Source organism: Centrocercus urophasianus, unplaced genomic scaffold, assembly GCF_019232065.1.
Source record: "Centrocercus urophasianus isolate 14NV4802_14NV808 unplaced genomic scaffold, USGS_Curo_1.0 seq_12, whole genome shotgun sequence".
Taxonomy (NCBI): Eukaryota; Metazoa; Chordata; class Aves; order Galliformes; family Phasianidae; genus Centrocercus; species Centrocercus urophasianus.
Genome location: NW_024884364.1, coordinates 49,018,814 through 49,043,113, shown reverse-complemented (window position 1 = coordinate 49,043,113; position 24,300 = coordinate 49,018,814). Strand labels below are relative to the sequence as shown.

The window sequence follows — 24,300 nt, the reverse complement described above, 5'->3', positions numbered from 1 at the left end:
CTAATACATGTTTTTAAGCTAACACAAACGGACTTTAACAATTTGTAATTAATCACTGGATTTACCACAGACTCTATTTATCGTCCAGCTCTCTTTTAAGGGTGGTAAATTATGTTACTTAAGCTTACAGCTAGGGAGAGATTATAAAACACTAGTAAAATTCTTACTAAAAAGAGATTGTTTTCTCCTTAGCAAAACAGAGATAATTTGGTGCGCATAGCCCCTCTTAACATACCACACCATTTTTCACTGATTGTAAGACAGGGGTTACTTCCACACTGTGTTCAGACATGCATAGAGGCTGTTCTGCTGCAGCCATGCAGCCCTAGGTTGTGCATGGGCATTAGTGCATCTCTTGGTGGATGTAGCAGCACCACCTTCCCTCAGACTGGCTGGCTGGAGCTGACTGAACGCCTCAGTTCAGCTGTAAATCACTCTCACAAAACAGAATCAGACTTCAGTGCCAGGCATGCTGATTTTCAACTACTAGTTTTTAACGCTGCTTCTCCACATGATAAGGTCCCACCGAATGCAGCGCTCGGCAGCTGAGGCATGACCCTGGGCCCCGGGCTGCTTGTCCACAAGGGATAGGGATGTGGGAATGGTCATGGCAGCACTTACTGTGACTGTGGGGTTGGTGGAGCTCCAATGCATCACAATTCAGTTATCCAAGGGTGGCATTTCTTGTTTTAATTTCTTCAGGGGTGCTTATTCTGCTTAGTTTTGAGGTTGGAGAGAGTAGTATGCGACTGTACTGAGTACCAGACTTGTTTTTTAGAACTTGAGAGTTTTGAAGGCAAGAAAGTAAGGTGTCAGTTCTCATCCAAGGCAGAGATCAAGGAGTTTAATACTGGAGAAAGCAATGTGGTTTTTGCTGTAACTACAGTGTATTAAAATCATAAAATTGTTCCATGTGAGCAAGAAAAGGCATGTTGCATCATTTATGTTGTGTGTCATGTGGCTTTATGGGACTGGGACTTCTTCCTTATATTTGCAGCTCCACAAAATGTTCCTCAACTTCTATATATAAAGCTGCTTAGTACCAACATGTCACTCATCATCATCATCATCAACTTCTCTTTAAGCTGTGATACGTTTATATAGAACCCCAAACTGGAGTGGAGTATGAAAATCAGTCCAGCAAGTGCCTAGAATAGTTGTCATAGAGAAACTGTTATGTGCTGTATCAGTTGCAAGTCCAAGTCTGGAAGCCTTTTCTGTCATATGTCAATATCATTCATTGATGTGTGGTTTGGTTTCAGTTATGGCCTGGAGCTACACAATAATGGGCCAAAAAAGGCAACGGAAGCACCAGGGGCACTTCTAAAATTCTTCCCCCATAGCTAATACTCTTGTGCAGATAAAGTCATGTTTGCTTTTGTAAAATGGGTTCCACCTTCATTGTGGTCTCCTGAGCAACACTCACTCTTTGCTGTGATTATGGTCTCAGTAGTGCAAAAGGAGCCTTCAAAGCCTGTAAGTGTTGTGACTGCCTCAGAAGTATTGCTTTAGTGATGATCTAAAACCATTTGTATCCATTGTACGTGATTTACAGGCTGCAAATTACCCATTTATTTAAGCAGCAAAGTATAAGAATAACTAATTATCCCCAGAAAGAATAATCCCTGGTAAATTGTGTCATTTTTTCTCATTGCTTCTCTAGACACAGCTGATTGTTGGGTTTCAATCGCAGTGTTAATAATGTGAGGCCAAAATACTTGAATCTTAAAAATACAGGTATTTTTTTCCTGTTAGCTTCAAGACTGCGTGAAGACAGCCTCGAGGGAATCTGCTGGAGGAGTTTAGGGCATTCTTCCTTTCTACATAGCAAGGCTGAATATCAATAGTATCTCCAATATAATTTCAGAAACGGGTAATATTGCTGAGTGTTTGCTGTCAAAATACGGAACTGGGGTCAAAAGTAACAATCAACTCCTGAATGCAAATTGCTTGTCACATTTCCCTTTGGAAGCAGCAGATAACTGGAATGAACAGAAATTGAAGACAGTATATTTTTTATGACACAGATTGAACTCCTGCCAATGACAAATGCCAAGGTACATTGTGAAAATAAAATGATGTAGTGCTAGCTAAAGTGCATGACATAACTATGAATAGATGCACCCATGTGCACAACACAGCTCCTACCTTTCTTTACTCAGAACAGTTTCACATTTACCAAGGTCACCAAAGTGGAAGCTCATGTCATGCATGAAAGTACATAAGGACCATCTGGGAACTATAAAAATAGCCTGTCCTGACTAGATGATTTGTTTGGTGGCCAAGGATTGATAGGAAAGGAAAGAATTGATGCTCATTCAGGAAATGGCAAAACAGTGTCAAACTTGTTGGGAAATTGTCAGGCCCTGTTTCATCCTTGGGAATGGCCTGGTATCTTGTGGAACTAAATCCTCAACGGGACTTTGGACCTCTTGGCTTCTGTGTGTTCTGAAAGGGGTCTGTGTGAACTGACGTGCTTTGGTACAGACAGTGGAAATCTTAATATATTTACAAGAATCCTAACATTTCAGGTTTTCTCATTCTGGAATAAACTGAGAGTGATAGTAGAAGTTAGCTCAAATGTATACAATAAAGTTCATAAAAGAGGTGATATGAATACCACCTTCCACCACATGCCAGTCAGTTTTATTCAGCCATTTTGCAAATAGTTAAGTGTTATGATCTTGTTTGAACATGGTTTACAAAGTAAGACTGGAATTTTCTGGTTGCCTTATGGGAGAGCAGGACATATGACTTCAATACAGATAACTTGAACCTGATCCCTGATGTTGGTTATTTTTTTAAGCTCAGTCTAGAAAGAAGATTCCTAAACTAGCAGAAATACCCATAAATAATGAAACTCAATTGCAAATTTTCCATGCAGGAGAAAAAAAGATACTAATGACTGCTTTTTTGACAAGTGTTTCCATATATAAGTGATGCACTGGCAGCTTTTGAGCACAGCTTTAATGAGGTATCACACCTGAATGACTTCTGTTGAAGTCCTTAACCTGCACACTGTAAGTTGTAACAAGTCAGTCTCAGAATGCTGTTAATGGATATGCTAGATAAATATGTTGAGGTTCTCCAGCTACATCCAACAGTCCAGGCACCATTTTAGAAGCTGTCAGTTTGTGAGTCCTCAAGTGGCTTGATGCGATTTCAACTTGTGTTACCTGCCAGAACAGTGATGTTTCCAGGTAGCAAAGTCTTACGTGCCACATTAATTCAGTAAAATCTAATTATATGTCTGTTATCTTTCAAGCTTATGGTTGAACTTGAACTGAGATAAGAGCGGCTTGGGCAACAGGCCCAGGCCACTGTCTGCAGTGTGAGTAGTAGTAAATCTTGTCTGTATATTGTTCCCTGTCACCACCCCCCATTTGGTCAGCTAGTTGGCTTGTTCCTGATTCAGCCCAAATCCTAATATATAGGAAACAGGAGCAGTAAGGGAGTTTAGGAGGGGCTTGTTTTCCAAATTAACACAAGGTGTGAGATGTAGGCACAACTATTTGGTCTCCCGCATGCTGTTTTTTAATTTTTAATTTTTTTTTTTTCATGTGTAATCTTGGGGAAGGGGAAAATTAGGTTTTGTTTTCAGTGTGGTGAGTGTGGTGTGGATGTTTCCGGAAGTGATGAACTTTTGGAACTTAGGCCAGAGACGGAAGCAGTTGTTCCGTTTTACTGTTTTATAGCCTCACCTGTAAGCAATGTAAGTGATGTTTCCTAGATACCATTAGAGGGTCAAATTAAACAGCAGGAATTAAAGAGGAAACCATTTATATGCTCTCAGAGTCATACCTCCCTTGAACTGACTCACCACTCATTGCTCCCATCACAAGGCTTTTTCTCTTTGACCTCAGGTTCTGGTTGCTCTGTCAGCTTCCTGCTCCTTCACTGTGCCCACGTGTGTCTGCCATTTTATTGATGCTTTTCTTCCACACCCCACAAGCGCACACACACTTCTGCCAGTCAGCTCTCTCACTCGGCAGTTTGCTACCAGTCCCATGAGAAACCACTGAAGCACTGCAGCTCAAACTCTGCTCAGATCTTTCTATACTCTGAAGTTCATGATGCCTTTCCTCCGGTTCGCCCGTTTGCTTCCATGAAGAAGCTCAAGAACTGGTGTTATGATTGCAGAATGTTTGTGTCAGAAGGATTGCTGGAAGTCTCTTAGCAGCCATTCATACACAGTGGCATCACTGGCAGGCTGTATTATGGTGCATGTATTATTATTCATGTGAGGTAGAACTAGTAAGGCTTTGGTTAACATTGCTTTTTAAGAATCAGTAGGAATCATTTTGTGCTTATTACTAGCAGTTGAAATGATCGCAGAGGCCAGAGGTTTTAATTTTTGAAACATTAGCTTTGCATTAATGTTCGTCACAGACTCATTGTGTTCCTTCCCTTGGAAAAAGAAGGGATATAGTAACTTGTGACCAAAATTGCTTAACCATTGCTGTCATCTAATAAGAACCTGAGAGGTTCTGTGTTACACCAAAACTTATACAGAAACATCTAAGATGTATTAGTTCATGTTTTAAGAGTGCTTTGAGAATACAGAGCAATAAATGTGATTAATGGGTGGTATTGCTAGCTTCCTAGATAGGATATTTATCTCTACATAAGAATTGGAATCTGTGTATGCACTTTCTCTTTGATATGGAGATGTGCTTAAATTATTACTCAAAAAAGTTGTTTGGTTCTAGTTAAAGGAGAATAAGTTCTGTATGGGTGTTACCCACGTCAGGTCTTAAAATAAGGAAGCTGAGACTTGAAATTAAAAAAAAGGAAATTATGGAAGACTTGCACATAGATCTGGATGTAAACTATCACCAGCCAAAAAGTAAAATTCTTTACAAAATATCTTATTTTCCTTTTAAAAAGAGAACAAAAAGTTCTCTTTTTGGTACTGGTACTGGTAAGAACAATAAAATTGGACAAGCCTTTCCCTCTCTTACAGCTTTATTTCACAAGATATTTGATGGAAATCAGGCTCATCTTCATCAATATAATGGGGGAGGCGGGAATGTAATTTGTACCTGTGAGATTGTAAGCATTCCTAAACACGGAGTTAAATTTTATGGCATCTTTTGCTAAAGAAGAGAAAGGAAGCATTTTTTTATATCATCCCTGAAAGTTTTATGAACAAATCTTTGTTTCCTTTGAAGGCAGTACAGTTTAGAACATCCATGTTCTAAAGCTCCAGATAGCACCGTGCAAGTTTGTAATGACTTAAAAGTGAAGCGATGGCACTTCACTGACACATCTTGATCACCTTTGTAGTACCAAAATATTTTTCAGTGACAGCTGCAAAGACTTTAAAAAGTACTCCCTCAAAACCCAACATTTTAAGTGCATTATTGACAAGAAAAAGTTTTGTTGCTTTTCCGTATTTGATTCCGATCCCAGGATTGACCACACATTAAGCAGTGTATGTTCATACGCATTCCTGTTGTTCAGTGTGGTTGACTAAATATTAGCCATTCACTAAATTTCTGCAATGCTGTAATTAAATTTGACTAAGGTAAAATACATATAAGCAAACAACTGTGCTGCTTAAGTCTATTCTTAATTGACAGAAAACAATTGAGAGAGGAAGAAAAATCATCTGTTTCTGTTGGGGAAAATCAGAAGACTTTGTTTTCTTTTCAAGAATTCCCCAAACCAAATAAGTCTCTTAATTGAAAGCTTCAGGGGAAAAGCCCTAACTCATAAAAGTAATAAAAGCAAGGTTATTAATAAATACACCTAAAAGGCATTAAAGGTCACATAATCCAGATGCTCAGGAATAAACTGTTGATAGAAAGCAATATGAAGGACTGCAGAGATGTTTCAAAATCAGCTATACCTTGACTATAATTATTTTTTGTTGTTGGGAAGAAGGAGTATACTTTCTCCTCTCTGGAGATAGGCACTAGCAGAGTTGTGCACAGGAGTGAAGCCAGTTCAGTAGTGCATCTGCCTGTGACCCTGGTTCCTATCATCTTTCACAGCCTGCTGCCCCTTGCTTCAGCATCAGGATGTGTCTGCGTCCCCTTACATGAAAAGATGCTAATCCCATCACCTTACTATGAAGCAAAGTTAATGCGATAGTAATATTTGACAATTTGATTACAGGCTTCTGACAAACCTGTGCAGAGCCATATACAAGTAGTATTTCAGGAGAAAATTTTTTTTAGTCGTAAATTTTTTTAATTTACGTGGGTTTTCACTGTGGTAGAAAAGGCATTTTGCCATCAGAGCAACCTCTGCCAAACGTCAAGTCCCTGTTCCAAAGTGTGGAAGCACTAGAAATCCTCATTCAAACAGCTGTATAAATATCGGTAACGCCGTACTTCCCCCAACTGTGATCTGAAATGATTGAACTGTTTTTCCTCATGCCTTCCAGTAAAAAAACTTAGCCTGAGGCAGACGCTCACCATGGATCTTTGCAGCCCAAACAGTTAAAATGTACTTAAATTATAAGTGAAAATGCAAGCTTATAATGTGTCATACTCAAATATAGGTGTTGATGTCTGCTCCTTGCGTAATACTACAAAGAATCATGAGTTTCTGTAGAAAAAAAAAGAGCAAAATTATCTTTCCTTAATAAGGAAATGTAAAACATATGTAGAGAAAAAACAGTTCGTAGGAGTGAAAAGATTAATAAAAGGTCAACTTTGAGTAAACAATACATGAACACTCACACTTATTATGTATGTTTTTTCACTGATAGAGAGAAATTAAAAATTTCATTGTTCATTATTCAGCTGTGGTATATCTGTATTAAGTAGGGAATCATTTAAAAGGAGCTACTTATCCCTGTTTCCCCATCCTTCTGGCTCATGACTCTCACATTATTTGCTCCTCAGAGTTTTCATTTCAACTGCCTGTAACCAGGTGTGAAGTGCACTCTCCTGGGAGCTGGAAAAGGCAGGATTGAACCTGCTAATTCTTAATGAACACTTCAATCTTTTGTCTCTTAAATCTCTTATACCAGTTCCACTGCCACCTTTTTTCACTTTCTTCCTTTCTCTCTCTCTTTCTCTCTCTCTTTCTCTCTCTCTTTCTCTCTTTCCTTTTTCTCTCTTTCTTCCTTTCTCTCTCCTTCCTCCCTCCCTCCCTCCCTCCTTTCTTTTCCTGTTTTCAAATGAAGATAATTAGTCAGTTCTCTACAGCCAAGGATACAAATTGGAGCCTAGATTTGGAGGAGAAATATGAAACGATGAATCTCAGTCTCAGACAACTGTCTAATCCATGGCTGCAGGAAAATACATAAGTCTTTGAAACAAGCACATAACTTTCCCCATTCCTTGTAGAGGGAATTCAATAGCTTAATAGCATGTGAGAATTACGCTCCAGGAGCTGGATGGCTAAAATACTCACTTGGTTATAACATCCTTAGAAGATCTAGTAAGCATGACAGTACTGAGTATTACCCTGTCTACCCTCCTGCATGTCTTTTCCATGTATATTTTTTTCCGTATAAATTAGTAAGACTGTTCCAATTTGGAAAAAGACTTTACTTTCAATTATTTGACTGCTGATGTTCACTTTGAAGCCCTGTATAGACTTTGTAACTTTATAACAGAACTTCAATACTTCTTTGTGTGAGCAATAAGAAACAATTCTGGTCTGTATGAGGATAAGCACAGCCAATGAAGGGAAGGGATGATCCTCCTATACACGACTCTGATCAGACCACATCTAGGTATATACCCAGTTTGGGGCCCCAACAAAGATAGATATGGGCAAACCAGAAGTTTTGTACATGTCTGGTGGGTCCCCCAGGGTTGGGACTGGAGCACTTGCCCCATGAGGTGAGTCTGGGCTGGGTCAGCCTGGAGAAAGGACAGCTTCAGGAACAGCTTCAGGGACGGCCCCCCAGTACCTATCATCAAGGAGATGGAAGTGGTCTCTTCATAGCAGTGCAGGATACAACATGGATGGAGAAGAGGCAAAAGTTGACGCAGGAGAAGCTCAGGTTGGGTATAAAGAGAAACTGTTTCCCTGTGAAGACCGTGAGGCAGAAGAGCTGGTAATTTAGGGAGGCTGTGCCACTTCTGTCCTTCGAGGGTTTCAGTCTTTGAATGGATGAAGCCCTGAGCAACCTGCTCTAACCCCAGACCTGGCCCTACTTTGGCTCAGAAAGTGGACTGTATACCTCCTGAAGACCCTTTGAACCTCTTGCATTTAGGTACTCAAAATCCTGCTGATGTTGATGGGCTTTCAGAATATTTTTATAGTAGTAAACACATGATTGATACATATGTCAATCTTTATGGTCACCTCTGGCTTCCTGAGAGTCTCTCTTGGAGGAGAGGCCAAAAATATAGGAATATTTTGTTCTCTGATGAAATAATTCTTGTCTAGGCATTGATAACTTTAAAAGCTTCTCAAACCTTGTATAGATAGTTTTAAGTCTTCAGTTCAATCTGTGTTGATTTTTTTAAGCCTGGGAGTGCTATTTTATTTGATCTGCTCTAACGAGCAATTGTGTCATAATAGATTGAAACCCTTCTTGAGAAGCATTCAACTGATCTTTTTTTAGGAAAAAACTTAGGTTATATCATATGTGTCTCTAAGTCCCCAAGGATTTTGAATTTCTCTTAGTTTCTAGGTTGTTTGGCTTTTTAAAAAAAGCCGGTTAAAAAGCTTTCCATGGCATCTTTTAATCTGTATGATTTGCTGTTTATATTAGGGCTGCACAGAACATCACAGTACTGCCACCATAAATTTATCTTGCTACATTCTATATTCATCATCTGTCTGGAAATAGAAAAAAAGCTGGTCAGGGCATGCAAATCAGTGTTAAAAAGAACCAGAGTATATAAAAAGCAACCCTGTAGTGATGCTGCTTGTGTCTCCTGCTATCCTTAGACTGGAGGAAACAACCAAATATGACTGAGATGTACATTTTGTGTACACCTCCATATGGGGCCAGTAATGTCTTTATAAAAATGGGCAGACACCCTCTATCTAAAGAGGAGAGTATTCCTCCTGCGGTCTTACCAGTAAGACAAAAAGCCAAAACATAAAGTGACAGTCTGTCTGACACCAGTGGCTAATAACAGCATATGAAGGAAGAAGGACTGGTGAAAAGGCAGTGTGTGAGATAGTGTTGTACAATCTGGATTATGCTACTGGATATTCTCTGCCTGATTTTCTCTTCCCTCTTTGTGGTCTGTGTATAGATCATTCAAAGGAAAGGTTGGGGGAAGAAAAAAACAACAAAACCCACCAGTATCTTAAGCTTGTGCTTGGCATGGTTTTTCATAAGACAGAGATTACTCGGTCTGAATTTTTTTGTTGACTTTGTAATAGGCAGCTTCTATATTAAATAGCTGGAAATATAAATGCAAACAAATAGCTTAGTAAGGTTTTAGTTTGGGATTGCAGAGAAGTGTCTGCAGGCATCCTTTTACAGCAATCTGTGTCTGTCTGCCCTTCTTTCTCCCTCCTGCACCTTTAGAGAAGAAAAGTAACGTTGTACCTTCTTGAAAGAGCAAGCCTTAGGAAAACATTTAATGACTTGTCTCTGGAGGTCAAATAATTGTAGACCTGAGTAAACTGAGTGGAGCTTGTGAGGTATAAGTACACTGCAGTAAAATATCCTGAATGTATATATATGTTTCTGTTTTTCTGTTGCACAGTACTATCTAATGTTTGTTCTTAAAGTGTTTAGCACTGACATTCTCTTAGGATTATTCAAGAGAAAATATTAACTATTCATAGCTATCGTTAATATGTTTATAAATAGTTTATAAGAGAACCTACCATAATCAAAGTTCGAAATAGTGTCCACATATTCTATGAATTACAAAATATTTGTTTTGGGGGCTGAAATTTTCCATGCTGATAGCCTGAAAAATATTGTTTTGCCCTTTAGCTCAGAATATAATCCTTTCAGCTATTCTGGAATTACAGATGAATGGGAAAAATTCTTTTTCCCTTAGTGTAATAATAAGAATAATTTTAAAAAATGAAGAAAATCCTCAGCCACACTTTTAACAATACTACAGGGAAAAACAAGGTTGAAATATGTGGTAAGATATATGGCTTTTTCTTGCTTTGAGGAAAAAAAAATAAAAATGAAATTATAAATGATGGAAAAATAACATCAAATTGTTCCCAGTAGCATCTGCTAAGCCTATTAACCGAAAATAATAAAATCCCACCCCCTTAACAATGTCACTGCCCAGCCCTTCTGCCTGAGGCCATCAGGCCTTGAATGTTCTAGGCTAGGCTCCCTCCCTCAGCTCTTCCCTGGACCTCTTCACATCCTTCCTTAGCTCTTGTTCACTTGGCCTCAGCTGACGGATCCTAGAATCATAGAATTGCTCAGGTTGGAAAAGACCTTAAAGACCATCAAGTCCCACCGCAACATAACCATCGTACATACTTGTGGCTGCCCTCTTTGCGCTTGTTACCAGCACACCTGGTGACAGCTGTCCAGCAGTCTCCTGCTCTGCTGCTCCACAGCCATGTGAGGATAGCCTGCAAAGCTTGAGGCTTTCTAGTCCAGCACAGACTCCTATTTGTTTATGTCATCCTGTACGTAGGGTTTGCTAAGTCCAAAGGTTGATTTTGTCATTCCAGTAGAAGGTGTTATTGTGAGGCAGCGCCAGAATCACTTCCCTATTTAAATTGTTTCTAATGCTTAGGACTAATGAAGTCTTAAAAGATACTGAAACAACATGCAGTTCAAATGGACTTGGAATTGAAACACAGATATTACTTGTGGGAAAGAAGTAAAACCAAAATGTGCAGGTATCTGGCCATCCTGTCGTTCATGTTAGTACTGCAGTCTGTCCATGGCTCTGAGCATGTTTCCTTCATGCTGGAGGCCCGAAAAAAAGGTATGAAATAAAGAGACTGAGCTTATGGGTATTAAAAAATTGTAACCTTCTTTATGCTGCCTTTGCTGTGTGTCACCTCCCTTATCCTACAGTGTTGAAGTGCCATGTTTACCAGGCTTGTCTGTTGTCATATGCTGAGTAGCGAAACTCCCGGTAGCTGTAGTTGGCACTAACACCATTCCAGCTGATAAGTTGCTAGTGGTGTGGTTTTTAAAGAAAGGATTCACCTTCGGGCTGTTAAAGGAAGCAGTTTATTTAAGAGGTGGTGTAAAATGCACATGTGGATGTTTTATCCTTACCTTGCTCTTCAGAAATAAGGAGAACAGACAAGATGCAACTTGGTCCTATAGCCCAATTCAAATGTTCAGATGTGCTAGGAAAAATCAGGATTTGGGCCCCAGCTCCCTGAGCTGCACCATTTTAAATGGTGGAGTTGCTGGATGAAAATCAGATAACTTATTCAAGGCAGAGGAAGCCTTATTCAGCTACTCCAGCTTTCAGGAAAGTCAAGGCTGTCCTTTTCAGTCTTGTGTTCTTTGCCTCATTTAAAAATAAAATAAACAAAACAGACATTGTGCCTGCTGATCCCAGCTGACCTTACAGCAGGTGGCTCTGGAACTGTATGGAAGCCCTGTTATCAGTCCCAGCCCCGTGGTGTCACCTCAAAGGCACATGTTTTATCTGCTGGTGCGTGGCCTGCCTCATCACAGTTGGGTGCTTGTTTACATCCATACTTAAAGGCAAGCTTAGGACTCAGATACCTCAAATTGACATTTTAGTGTACTTTTTTAGGTATTACAGAAAAAGAAAAAGAAACTGTCCTGTTTCTAAATATGAGAGGGGAAGTTTGTTCTAAAAATTCATTTGTGTCATTTTAATCACATCTGAGGATACAGAAAGAAAATGAAATAGGTACAATCAGTTCTGGCAAGGACTCTTCCCATCATACTCCTTTTCACTCAGTACTCTGTAAATGTAAAGCACTGCTGAAAAATTGAAATCTCCATGTTTGCACACTTTTTTTTCCTTTTTTTTTTTTTTTTCTGAGATATTAATAAGAATTCAGGTAAATCTGGTGAAAAGTGAAATTTGAGATCCTATTAATATACTGTTCCACTTGCCGAAAATCAAGAAAAGCAAATATCTGTAGGGTAATTGTGTAATCGTGTAATTTTTTTCAGCTTTTATTCTTTGTTACCTGTTTTGAACATATAGCACAATTAGCAAGACCTAAAACTAATTTCTAGTTGCATTACACACGTGGGACTGCACATACACACACACAAGTGTACAGCTAGTTGATCACATATTTCAGTCTAATTGACTTAACATGTATGGACACATCTTCCAGTTTGTCCAGAGTACAGTTCTGTGCTCTTACGAGGAAGAAAATATTAGTTCTTTTTCCTGGCAGGATCCCCAGATGACTGAAGTTGTTCAAGAGTGATGAGATGTCTTGAATCTCAAACCAATCACACCGATCATGTGTTTTTACTTCTTAAACCTCTCTAATTCCCTCTTAAACAAAATAAAAAACATCGTATTTCATGTCATTTCATTTGCAAGGTTGAGAACTAACAACCTTTTCTCTCCCCTCAATCTTATTTTTGGCTTCCCCGAGCTTTCCATGTAATATACTATTGTAAACATCAATTTTATTGAGAAAGAGGCAAAAAAAAAAAAAGGTAATTGCCTCTTCTTAGAACTAAGCTATAAAAGAGGTATAACGCAATTGTGCTAATTAAGAAGAAGAGCAGTTGGTTTTGTTTGCTTTTTTCCCCCTTAGCCAAGTGCCAAAAAGGAAAGATCAATACAGGAAAAACCATTTTGCTCTACGGCAAAAGGAGTTGGAAAAGATCCACTCTTAGAAGTGAAATGCTGGAGGCTGATGTAATTAAGTGAACCAGCTGAGAACTGAAAAATAACCTGATCAATCTAGACCGTAGGCATGAAAGAGCTGATGCACGGTTCTTAGTCTTTTGATAGAGGAATGGAGTTTGCTGGGAATTTGGTGATGAAAGGCTTGTCTTCTGTTGACAGTTATTTTGTGCTGAAAATTGTTGGTTAATTGAAAAATGGTTGAATAGTGCTTAGAAATTGCTGGAATATATTGGTTGTTTTTTGGTTGTTTTTTTTTTTTTTTTTAATAAGTAGGTTCAGTTTTAATTCCAAATGGCTTTTCAGTTTGGCATGTAATTTATAATCTGAAGAGAAGTTATTTCAGTGTTGAGATAAACCATTCTGCAGTCCACCAAAATGTTTAATTGGCCAACCTATTTTTATTGGTATATTTGTATTAGGTTTGATTTAAATTTTTTAAAAGTTTTTTAGTGAATTCAGGTGAAAATTCCATTTTTGTCAGATTAGGTCAGACAACATTTGATTCAACAAGAGTGAGCTCTTCAAGACAGAACTGCATTTCGTTAATCATTGCCGCATGCATGTAATTATCATTCTTCCACTTTCTTCACTTGGCACTGGATTTTGCACTCTGATATGGCTGAATACAGTGATTAATTGTAGGAGATATCCCAACATGTCAGGATTCAAGCTTGTTTTTATCAGTACTATTTTTTCTGAAGCACTGAGACAGATGCAGATGTTGCTTCTTCTCGTAAGAACGTGATCTTCAGGCAGCAGTGTGAATGAGGACAAGCTGGAGCTTCCTGCATTTGTTTTGGTTTAGTGTGGCCATTTTAAAATCAACACGATTCAATGTAAACAAATAGACTTTACAAAAGAAGAGGAAGAGCCAGCCAGAACATTTGGCCATTCGGGTTTTCTGGCAAGCTTGTTGTCTTTTCTCTCTGAGGTCCGTGCTTTTATTCAGCTGCTGTAAATGTCAACAGCTTTGCTTGGAGTGCAGCAGCACACACTGCACAGAGCACTGAGCGATCTCTGAGGAGGATCCTGTGCTGCTCTCTCTTCGGGCTTTATTTCCCTGGGGAAATAAATAAATAAATAAATAAATAAAATTGGTGTCGCTTTTATGAACAATATTAAATGTAGTGATGCAAAGACTTCTGTGAGCACCTGTAAAAGATCCTAAGAGAGTTTTGAATTGCCTCATTTTTGTTGTTGAATAACCAGAGCGATCCATGGTAGTCATTTGGAATGAGGATAGTTAATCATTTGACTCCTCATTAAGAAGGGCCACGGAGATGGTGCAGCTTACTGTCAATAGGACTTGATTTGGATTTTTAAGTGCCTGATCTCTAGAAGGAACAACTGTTCTTCCTTTACGTTGTGTTTTTTAGAGAAAGTGTTGTCAAGTTCAGTCCTCAGAGAGGAGGAGCATGGAAGTCACGCACACACAAGCTGCACTGTGAACAGGGCTGCATATTGTTTTGATGAGTAGCACAGGTGGAGTTTAGAAAGAATTGTCCTGTGTGCTCTGCACCTGGTCGTCAGCAGGCATGAAACTGTGTTACTCCCATGTCAGGATGGTGGCAAAGAAAAGATGTTTTCCTCTTTAGCTTCTTGAAGTGGCTAGAAAGGCTGCAAGGGGAGAGAGGGCTGTGTGCACTCTGTTCCTCTCCCAAAGTTCTGTTTGGGCATTTTGGGAAGGAAACATACTGGAATTCTTCTGGAGGAGGAGGCGGCTGCAATAAAAGACTGAAGAATGCAGTGATGCGGGCCAAAGAGAGCTTGTCAGCCTGTGGGGAAGAGCTGCTGCCTGCTGCCTGTGTTCTGGCTGCATGGTGAAGCCAAGCATAGATACACAAAGTGCAAGGCTCACTGCAAGTTTCTGGTGAATGTGTTTTTCAGCAGGAGACACTGAGATTGACTGAGTAGATCGCTTTGTGAGAAGTGACTTCTGGCTTTGGGAAATGATGTTTTTCATTAAACTACAGAGCATATGCAAAACAGTAACCTCTTGATTTGGCTGTGCTGTCACAATGCCTTCAGATGTGCCGCTGTGACATGGGCGGCTGCTCTGGCTCTGGAGAGGTGCAGCTTCGTGCCCGGAGCCATCTTGGACGAGAAAATGGGAGCACAAGGGCAGGAACTCCACTGTTCCCGTGCAACAGTTTGGCAACACCCAATATTTGAACTTTCTGGAACGTTTTCATTTCAGTGAAACCTCTTGTTTTTGCCCAGTTTTGGTGTGGGCCTTTTGTTGTTGTTGTTGTTTTTATCATAAAGAAAATACACAATTTCTCTTTTCTTCCTCTCTTTTTTTATTGTGGTCATTCAAACTTTTGTTGGGAAGACATTTTAGCCTAGCCTTTTTGAGGAAGTAGGTATATAGTGCAACCTCTTTAGGAGATTAAAAAAACATTTTGGGGTGTGGAGTGTGTTTATTTAACAGTAATGATAAAAGCCTCCAGGAAGCTAAAGGCTGCTCAGCATTCAGTTAAAGCTGACTGGAGCTCACAGGTTCTCAGGGGGTAATGTGAGGACCTGGCTGGCAGCCTGATGAATTTCTGTCAGGAGGGCTGGATGCAGAAATAGGAAGCATGCAGTTTCCTATTTAGATTTGAGGTCAAGGTTTGAGTTTAGGTGTTTTCCCTAAATGTCTGCCCTGTTTCCGTCTAACTGTGGGGAGAGCTGACCGGAAAGTCCCTGTGGATAGCAGTGCAGCCACAGGTGGCAAAGGTGAGCTGCTTTCCCGGGATGGCCTCTGCAACCCTGTGCAGAGTCATGCCTGGGGGCCAGGAAGCGGCTTTCAGGACCTGTGGTCTGCAGAGGAGGGAGTGGAGCTGCATCTCCATATAATATTTTAAAGATTAAAATTTATTTTCGCATCATTCTTCAGCCAAATCTCTCTTATTTATGGCAACAGTGCTAAAATGCGCCAGAGGAAAGAAACGTTGCTTCCTGATATGGGTAGAGGAACATGATGCAGATAGACAGCCTGGTGGACTGGATGGTGCAGTGCTGGGGCAGAGCTGTTCCCCAGGTTGCCTTCTTCAATCACAGCATGGCCCATTTAGTATTAATACATTAGGATTCCTGGTGCTCCAGGAAGGTCTAATTTGGGAGGAGAGGCAGGCCGGCACTTAGAGCCAAATCAGGGCCGATGTTGACTCCAGGATATGAGTCTGCTTGCTCACCCTGAGGACAGGCAGTGTACTGCAGGCTGACACCAAGCCAAGCAAGTGTAGGAGCATAGTGGTAGTGTGCCTGAATTCAAAACGTCTCTGCCAACCTACCCCTGCACAACTGAGAACTTAGCATTTATGTAGACCAGTGGTGAATTTAGTTTTGCTTGTTCTTAACATCCATTGAGGGGTTCTGAGTGTTTGGGGTCCATAATGAGAATTCCATACACTTAGTAGACTCTTTTCCTGTATTTGACATACCCAAATACCCGCAGGATCATATCCCATGTTTCTAAGGCAAGGTTGGAGTAAGTAGAAATTGCCCTAATATATAACTGGATACACAAAAAAAATGCTTCAAGTAAAGAAAGGTTGAAAACTTTGAATGCTTTTTTGTAATTCCTTTTGTCATTGTGAAGAATTAAGATGTTATTGCTGGTTTGAATGCAGAATGTCTCATTTCTAAGCAATACTTCATTTAAAAAAATTATTAATCTCAATAATAGCAGTCTCCAATAGCAAAAGGAGACTGTCACTTAGCAGAAATAGTTCTATCACAATGATAACTAAGGGTTTCTGCAGTTTTCTGTAGACATTTGCACTTCTGCACTAAAAATTATATTGATGGGTTACTAGTTGTTTTCTGCTTGGTAATCAGATGTAGGGGCACACAAAAGGGATGCATGTTACCCTCCTCCCCACCGTGTTTTCTATAGTTGGTTTTATTTGAGGTGTTTATCTTTAGGGACGAAGGGAAATCAGAAAGAGCATTAATGAAATTGAGTATGGTCTTTCAAAATTCAGCCAAACGTCTAATGAATAGAATTCTCTGGGTCAAAGCCAAGATCTTTGTATAATTCTGGATGGGTAAAAGCTTTGCAGTTGTGTATCTGATTGTGCACTGGCGTCTCAGAGAGAAAAGAAACCTTAAATATATGAGCAGGGATCATCTGGTTATTTATGACATGGTAACAGTCTGTATAATGATATGATCCGACACATATGTCAAAGTAATTCCTGTTGACTGACTTCAGGGAAAATGCATTGTAAATCTAGCTCCTCGGTGTGTTTGGGATTCTGATACAAAGGTAGCTGCTCTGGAGGCTTTTCCATGGCTGTCAAACTGTTTAGTTTGCAGTCAGGCTCATTTTCTCTGGTTTTAACTCACTTAAGAAGAGTCTTCTTTGGAAAATCAAAACCCAGCACCCCTCCTTTCCCTTTCCTTTCCCAAAAGAATTCTCTGTATGTGGGAAATACCATGAATGGCTTGAATTATCAGGATGCATCCGGAAACAGCATTTGTAGTTTCTTGATTCTTTTTCTTCTAATAAAGTTCATTTGACCACAAAGTACGTCATTGCTGAAACTGAATTTTTGTAAGAGGTTTCAACGTTACCAACTTTCCTACCACCAAATACTGAAACCGCTATTTTTAAAGTGCTTTTTAAAAGGTTACGTCGGGTATTTTTTTAAATCCACACCTATCAAAATTTCTTGCTTTGGTGTTATCACAGTCATAGCAGTAATAGGAATGTATTTTAAATATTCGGGGATGAAAATGGTCTTGCGTTTTGCAAGGCATTTCTTTTTTGTTCTTCATGTAATGGTGATGACTGTGCAGAAAGAGGCATGGTGATTTATTAATTATTCATTATCAAGTATGTCAAGTGATATTTAAAAGCTGCCACCCATCCATCTTCCCGAGGTGCTTTCTCTGCCTGCTTTTCATGCCTGTAAGCATATCTTTTGCTACCTGTGGTTGCCTTTCCATTTGCAAAAAGGGTGGGCCTGTCTGTAGCTGAAGGCAATGCCACCTTGATATGCCATCCCCTGCAGGTATGAGGGATTGAGGAGCAGGGGCACCAAACAACTTTCCAGAGGGAAACATCACATGGGTGACAGAGCTGGTTGGATGCAGCTGGCATTGCCTTCCCTCAGAGCCTTAACAGTAGATGAAATTTCCCTAGTTGAGACTCTGAGATTTTCAGTATTTTCTTTGTATTCTCCAAGCTATAATAATAAAGACTAGATGGCTTGAGGAAAGTGTCTCCCAGCTTACCAAGGTGTGATGTCTTATGAAAAAAAAAAAAAAACCAGCATCTGAGCCACTGAGGAAATCTAGCAGTCCAGGAGAATTAAAGGCTTAAATAGGGTTCAAAAGACCTCCATTTCTGTAAATATGCAGAGGCATCTGTTACAGTCAGAAGTGACCTCCTGGATGAAATGAGCAGCAGGGAAGACTTGTAGCTGATGAGCACTGCACGCAGTAGCAGGTGTTAATTCAGGCAACGGGAATCGCCAAAGAGGTTCCCAATGAACAAAGACCTTTCTGCTTGCCAAGAAGAGACATAAGGGAAATTGAAACAAAAAGCACCCGCCTGTGGTGTTTCATTTATAATTTGCAGCCAAGTGTGTTGTGTGCATTTCTATGTCCAGATCTTTACATCACTCAGTATAGGGCTGATGTGCCTGACAAAGCTGCAAAGGTTATGTCTGAGAGGCACTTACAGCTTTGGAAACCAAACTTCTTAACGCAGATTTCCAAGCAGAAATGAATCCAGATTTAATGGAAAATGTTCAAAACAAATATATTTATTATCGCAGCGCATGCCCAAAGTAGTAGTGTAAAACTGTCATCCTAAAGGTTAGGATTGCTTAAGTGAATAACTGAAGTTTAATTATTGCTCACTAGTAATCAGCAGAGACAATATAACATTATAACTTTTTATAATGCCAGGATATTTGTATTCCTTGTTGGCACAAGGTATATATTGCATTCTTCCTCCTTGCCTCTCTCTCACATGCACACCCCTGTAATAAAATTTGTAATTTCATCTTAAATTTAGGTTGGTTCTGTTTTATGGGAACTTTATTTATGTCTTCTGCATAACTTAGTTTTCGTAAGGAAAGAACTTCTCTATTAAGTGGGTGAACTACTGGACAGAAACCTAGATGACAAATGTGGGGCTGGAAGGAGTTATGATTTGGTTTATGTGAGTAATTGCTAGCAATTCTGAAAAGGCAATACCCTTACAGTAACAAAGAGTGCCCAGAGAACCAGTAATAACGCCACTGATGTAACAGAGTTAACATTTGCAAAGGCTTTCAAGATTTAAAATACTCCCTTGGATTCTTGTATGTATTAAGGACTGCTCTTTAATTGTAATAAAAAGCATCGTACATCTTGAGTACTTGATTCGCAGTATTTAATGTGTGCCTCCCATGGGGATATAACAGCTCTAATGATGAGATCTTTAAATACCTTAACAAATCTCACATCTGTTTTGATAACAACTTTAATAATCAATCAAAATAAAACAAAACCTGTTATTTTCTTTCCTGTTGAACAGAGCGTGGATCACACTTCTCATAAACCTCATCATATTGAGGTTGGGCTAAGATGAGCATAACCAGTGACGAAGTGAATTTCTTGGTGTATCGCTATCTCCAGGAATCAGGTAAGTTTCCTGTATTTCATCACAACTCCAAGTCATAGATGAAATGGGAAAATTTTCTTTGTATGTGGTGCTGTTTTAGGAATGCTGTGTTAAGTCTTTCAGTTGAACTAAATATTTCTTGCACAAACCTGTATTTCTTTGGAACCATGGTCCAAAGCATAAAAAAAATGCAGACGTACACAAGTACAAATTAAATGTTTAAGTTAGGCAAAACAAGGAAATAAATAACATTGTGTTAACAAATGTTTCTGTAGAGTAGTATCATCAGAGCCAACATCATTTTTGGCAGCAGCAGCACAAAGCACATTGATTTTGTATCGTTTTTCTTAGCTATTTGAAATTGTTCTGTCAGATGCTTATTAAATAAACAGGGACTGTATAAATCAGTTTTACATTGGTGGAATGTTGATCTCATAAATGGAAAACTGGGCGCAAATATCTAATGACTTAGAATTTCATTACAGTAATTATATATGTAAAGTAAGCTTTGCAGATGACATCTCTTTTCCTTGTGAGCATGGCTCTGTCTTAGCACCATTACCATTTCCTTGTGGTACTGCAAAGTGCCCATGGTACTCTGTCTTCATTGTAGGGAAGGGAAAAAGAAATGACTTTTAAGAAAGCCTTTTGGAAGGAAAGGTGAATCTTTCCTCAGGAAGAAAAAAATGAAATGAAACTTTAATATTTAATGTCTATTTTGTTTTCATAGTCTTGTGTCCACTCTTTGGAAGGAGTCACAGTTCTATTCAGAAATAGGAATACTCTTTTAAAGTGGAGATGATAGGGGAGGTGAAAAACACTAACAAAGGATTTAGACATAAACCCAATTAATGGGTTGGCCCAGGATTGGCCATGTGCTCTGGATCAGTTATAGAATTGACTGAAATGTTGTCTGAATATTGAACTGAAAGGTTGTTGTTTCAAGTGCTAGGAAAAACAAACACTTGTGAGAAAAATACAAAAACTGCATTTCCTCGTATCAGAAGACATAAAGCCAACTTTGGAATAAGCCCACCAGACTTTGAACATGTCTTCGATAAATGGCCAAAATCTCAGCAAGAAAAGGATACCGACTCAGCCTGCTTCTCTTGGTCATTAAAACTAGAATTCATTAGACAAGGTGTTTTGACTTGTTTTTCTCTTTCCAAAGCTATTTCAATCCTGGTAACGCAACTTCCCACGCAAGGGATTTCCCCTGAGATTGAAAAAATGATTAATAATACTTTTTCAGAATTTGGTCTTTATAAGATTGCTTTGAGATAACAGTGTTGGCCTGTGTTGGCAGCTGTTTTCTTACATTGTATTCTTCTCTCTAGCACCACAGCTTATAAAAAAAAAGCTGTAGCATGCATTTAGATGAAGGAAAGATAGAGACTAGCAAAACTGAAATTTCACCCAGAAGTTGTTTATTTTTTAAAAAAACCTAGTGGTACTTCACTGGAAAATGCATTTAAGCATTGAAGTGTCACACAGACAGACACAGTCAGAGTCTCAAGAATCCTGAAATTGTTCTACATTGTTATATTTGTATTGTAGGAGATTTTACATACCAGCACATTAATACAGTAACTTTTCCTTTTGATGGGTTGGTAGATGGGTTAGTACTGTGTAATGATTGAGAAAAAGGCTTTAAAAAGTCATTCAAGAATGGTGATGTCAGCCAAATGTCAGGAAAAGTTATTTCAGGTGACACCTCTCCCACAAGTGAACAGTAACTTTTGCCATTTTAGGGAGAATTTTACATACAAATCTTCAGTTTAATTGCAATTTTTACTGCTCTTTATTTCTTATGTATAGGGACAAATGCTTTTTCTTACTTAACTCATTCAAACTAAAGACACGCAGACATGGTCCAAACCCAGACCCACTTCCCCATTGCTTGTGGCTGGGGGTACGTGAGGAGTCGGGTGCAGCTGCTGCCTCCCCTTCCCCTCCTCTTATCTAGTGAGGATGTATCAAGCTGTAGCCCAATATGTAATATGAATTTAAACATTCATAAATTCAGACATTCATAAAAATGTCACAGAAACATTGTATTTGCATTGTTTTTATTGTTTATAATCCATATAAAATAATAAAAATTAAGGTTAAGTACGTGAAGAAATATTCAAATATGTTCAAATTGAGCATACTGAAATATAAAAGAATAGAAATTAAGGTTAAGTGCATGAAGAAATATTCAAATATGCTTCAAATTGAGCATATTGAAGTCTAGATGCTAGGTATAGCTTTAATAGATATGCCTTACTGTTTGCAGGTAATTCTGTTTCGCAAATAAGAGCTATAAGCAATGATCAATCCACTGATGTATTGGCAGATCTTCTTGCACTCATTTTAAATCTTTCACACTCTCGTGGTTTTTCAGTGCAGACTTTTATATCTTTATTTTCAGAAGAGTAACAAAAGAGGAATTATTCTGCAGCATCTTGTCTTTCCACCTGGTGAAATATGTAGGTCACTCCGAAATTAATGCCTCCTGTGTATCTCCATGGAAACTAGAACAGCTGAAAAGAGCACAATAACACTATTTGATAGAGCAAATTCTCAGATACGACACATTATTTTTCAGTATAGCTATTAGCTATGCATTTTGGACAGCAGTGAACAAGAACCTGCGTACCATGCTTATAAAAACCTACACCAGTGGAGGTGACCAACTGTTTCACAGCTGCTATAGTATTGTGGTTCCTAGGAAAATGTTGCCCACGCAGTCCATCTTTCATTGGACCAAACAGATGAAAATCATAAGTGCCAAATCTTGACTATACGGTAGGTGTGGAAATAGGTGTGGAAGTCCAGCCAACACTGGTTCTTTGTGATCCTCAAAATGGTATTGTAGGAGAAGGTTGTCTTCTTCCCTGGCCTGACTCTGGAAGTTCAAGCCTTCTGTTTGGTCAGTATCATGATGTAGCAGCTAGACTTGATTGAGCTCCAGGAAATTCAGAAGAATCACCCCATTCCTATCTCAGAAGACAGTGCACATCACTCTACCTGCTGAGGGCTGTATCTTGAACTTTTTCTTTAATGGGGAATTCACATGTTGCCACTTCACAGACTGCCCTTTTGACTCTGGTTTGTAGTGGTGATGCCACGTTTAGTTACCAGTAATGATAGAACCTGGGAAATTGTCACTCTCAGCCTCATGTTGGGTCAGTAAGTCCTGAGAAACTTGTATACTGTGTTCTTTCTGTTCCTATGTGAGCATTCATGGCTGCTACCTGATACAAACTTTGCAGTACTCAAACATTGCCACATTGCCATTGTCTCCAGTATATTGAAGCCGATATTCAAGTCCTTATACAGTTCCCTGGTCATAATCCATGAATTTGCATTACTGTCTGTATTGTGGCTTGTCTTTAACATCACCATTGTCACTGCCCACCACCTCACCATGCTGACATCCACTGCTCAGTCTCCATAAATGTTCAGCAAGTGTGAATGATTGGCAACAGGTGCCATTCTTTCTGCATGGACACACCTTAGCTTCATGTGCACTTCTGTCAGACACCATTTTGTCAGGCTGCTCCTCTGCTGCCGTCTGTTGTGCAACAACAAAATGCATTACATTTTATAATACATATTGGCAGGAAGGTTCAACCTCTACTGCCATACCACCAATGTCCAATGTTGGGGCTAATGTATCAAAATAAAAGGCATTACTTTCGGAGCAGCAGATGAAGGATATTCTGAATCAATAATTTTCAGAAGTAATAAGAATTTATAGGGCTAGTATTAAAATATAATTTAAGTTCAAATCCCTGTAGTTAAAGCAGTTTGCCAAAAACAAGGTTATTAGATTATGTTTACATTAGCTGAACTTCAAGCCTCAAAAAATTACATTAAGCATAGCCATAAAAATAGCTTACAGGACCATAAAAATGTTCCGTTTTCCTTTTTTTGTTATCTGTTCTTTAATCTCATCCTGTAACATTTTTAGGCTTTCTCACAAGATATGGACAGACAGTGGGAAAAGAGAGAAATGACAAAAAGAAATACATATATGGCAGAAAAGCAGTGTAAAAAGCAAACTATACCCATAATATTTCAAGTATTTTGCAGCTAGAAGGCACAGAAGCACTTGAGATTATTTGAAACGTTATCATTGCAAGAATATGGATGGGTGCTTTCATACTTCATTATGAAAATGCTTTCAGGTCATTCTGATAGAAATTCATCACATCTCAAATTGTAGTTAGAAGTGAAACTCGATAATTATATTTTCCTTTTTAATTCTCTGTCAGACTACAAAACTTGCACAAGAGAGTATTAAGAGCGTTGAACTGTCTAAGCCATTATTGTTGCTCTTTAACAAATCTTGGCATACTAAGAGGAGTTCCAGTGAACTGGAAAGAACAAATGTTGTGCCAGAATTTTTAAAGGTTAAACAAGATGATCCAGGTAACTGTAGGTCAAGTAAAATCATTGGAAGGCTGAAACTAAACACCTCCAACAAAAAAATAAAGAGATGACAGCATACATAATACCAGCCAGCAAGTCTGTGTGAATAACAGATCTTTACAAACAAAGTAGGTACTAGTTTTTCCAAGATCACAAAATGCAATGACGAAGGTAATTGCACTGACAATAATATGCTTAGACTGCTTTATAGCGTTTTTGTATTTTTGTTGACACACTGTGTTTATAAATAAAACAAAATAACAATGTGTAAAACCAATGTAATCCAAGGTCATCAAGTGGATCGAAAACTGACTAACAGAAACATCTTGAAAAGTGATTGGAGATGGGGAATATTTATCAAAGGTTGCTTCTAGTGCAAATTCACAGGAATCTGTTCTTGGCATGACACTACTCAATAGCTTTATTAGTGACCTGGAAGGAAATATAAAATGATCCTTGAGTGCATTTGCAGCTGACACTGTAGGAGTTACAGTTGACTGATCATGGGGTTTAAAAGAGAAAAACACAGCCAGAGAGACTCTATACTTCAAGTCCCCT

General features: G+C 38.9%; 1 protein-coding gene across 5 annotated transcripts in view; it reads left to right on the top strand.

Annotated features, from left to right (window-relative positions):
- Window positions 1-24,300, top strand: part of TBL1X (transducin beta like 1 X-linked) — a 199,588-nt gene that overhangs the window by 123,440 nt on the left and 51,848 nt on the right. For all 5 annotated transcript variants that reach the window (XM_042810794.1, XM_042810792.1, XM_042810793.1 and 2 more), the window contains one exon: window positions 19,237-19,344. In XM_042810794.1, coding sequence (XP_042666728.1) covers window positions 19,287-19,344 — 58 coding nt within the window. In that variant the 5' untranslated portion in view covers window positions 19,237-19,286. The remainder of the gene's footprint in view (window positions 1-19,236; window positions 19,345-24,300) is intronic.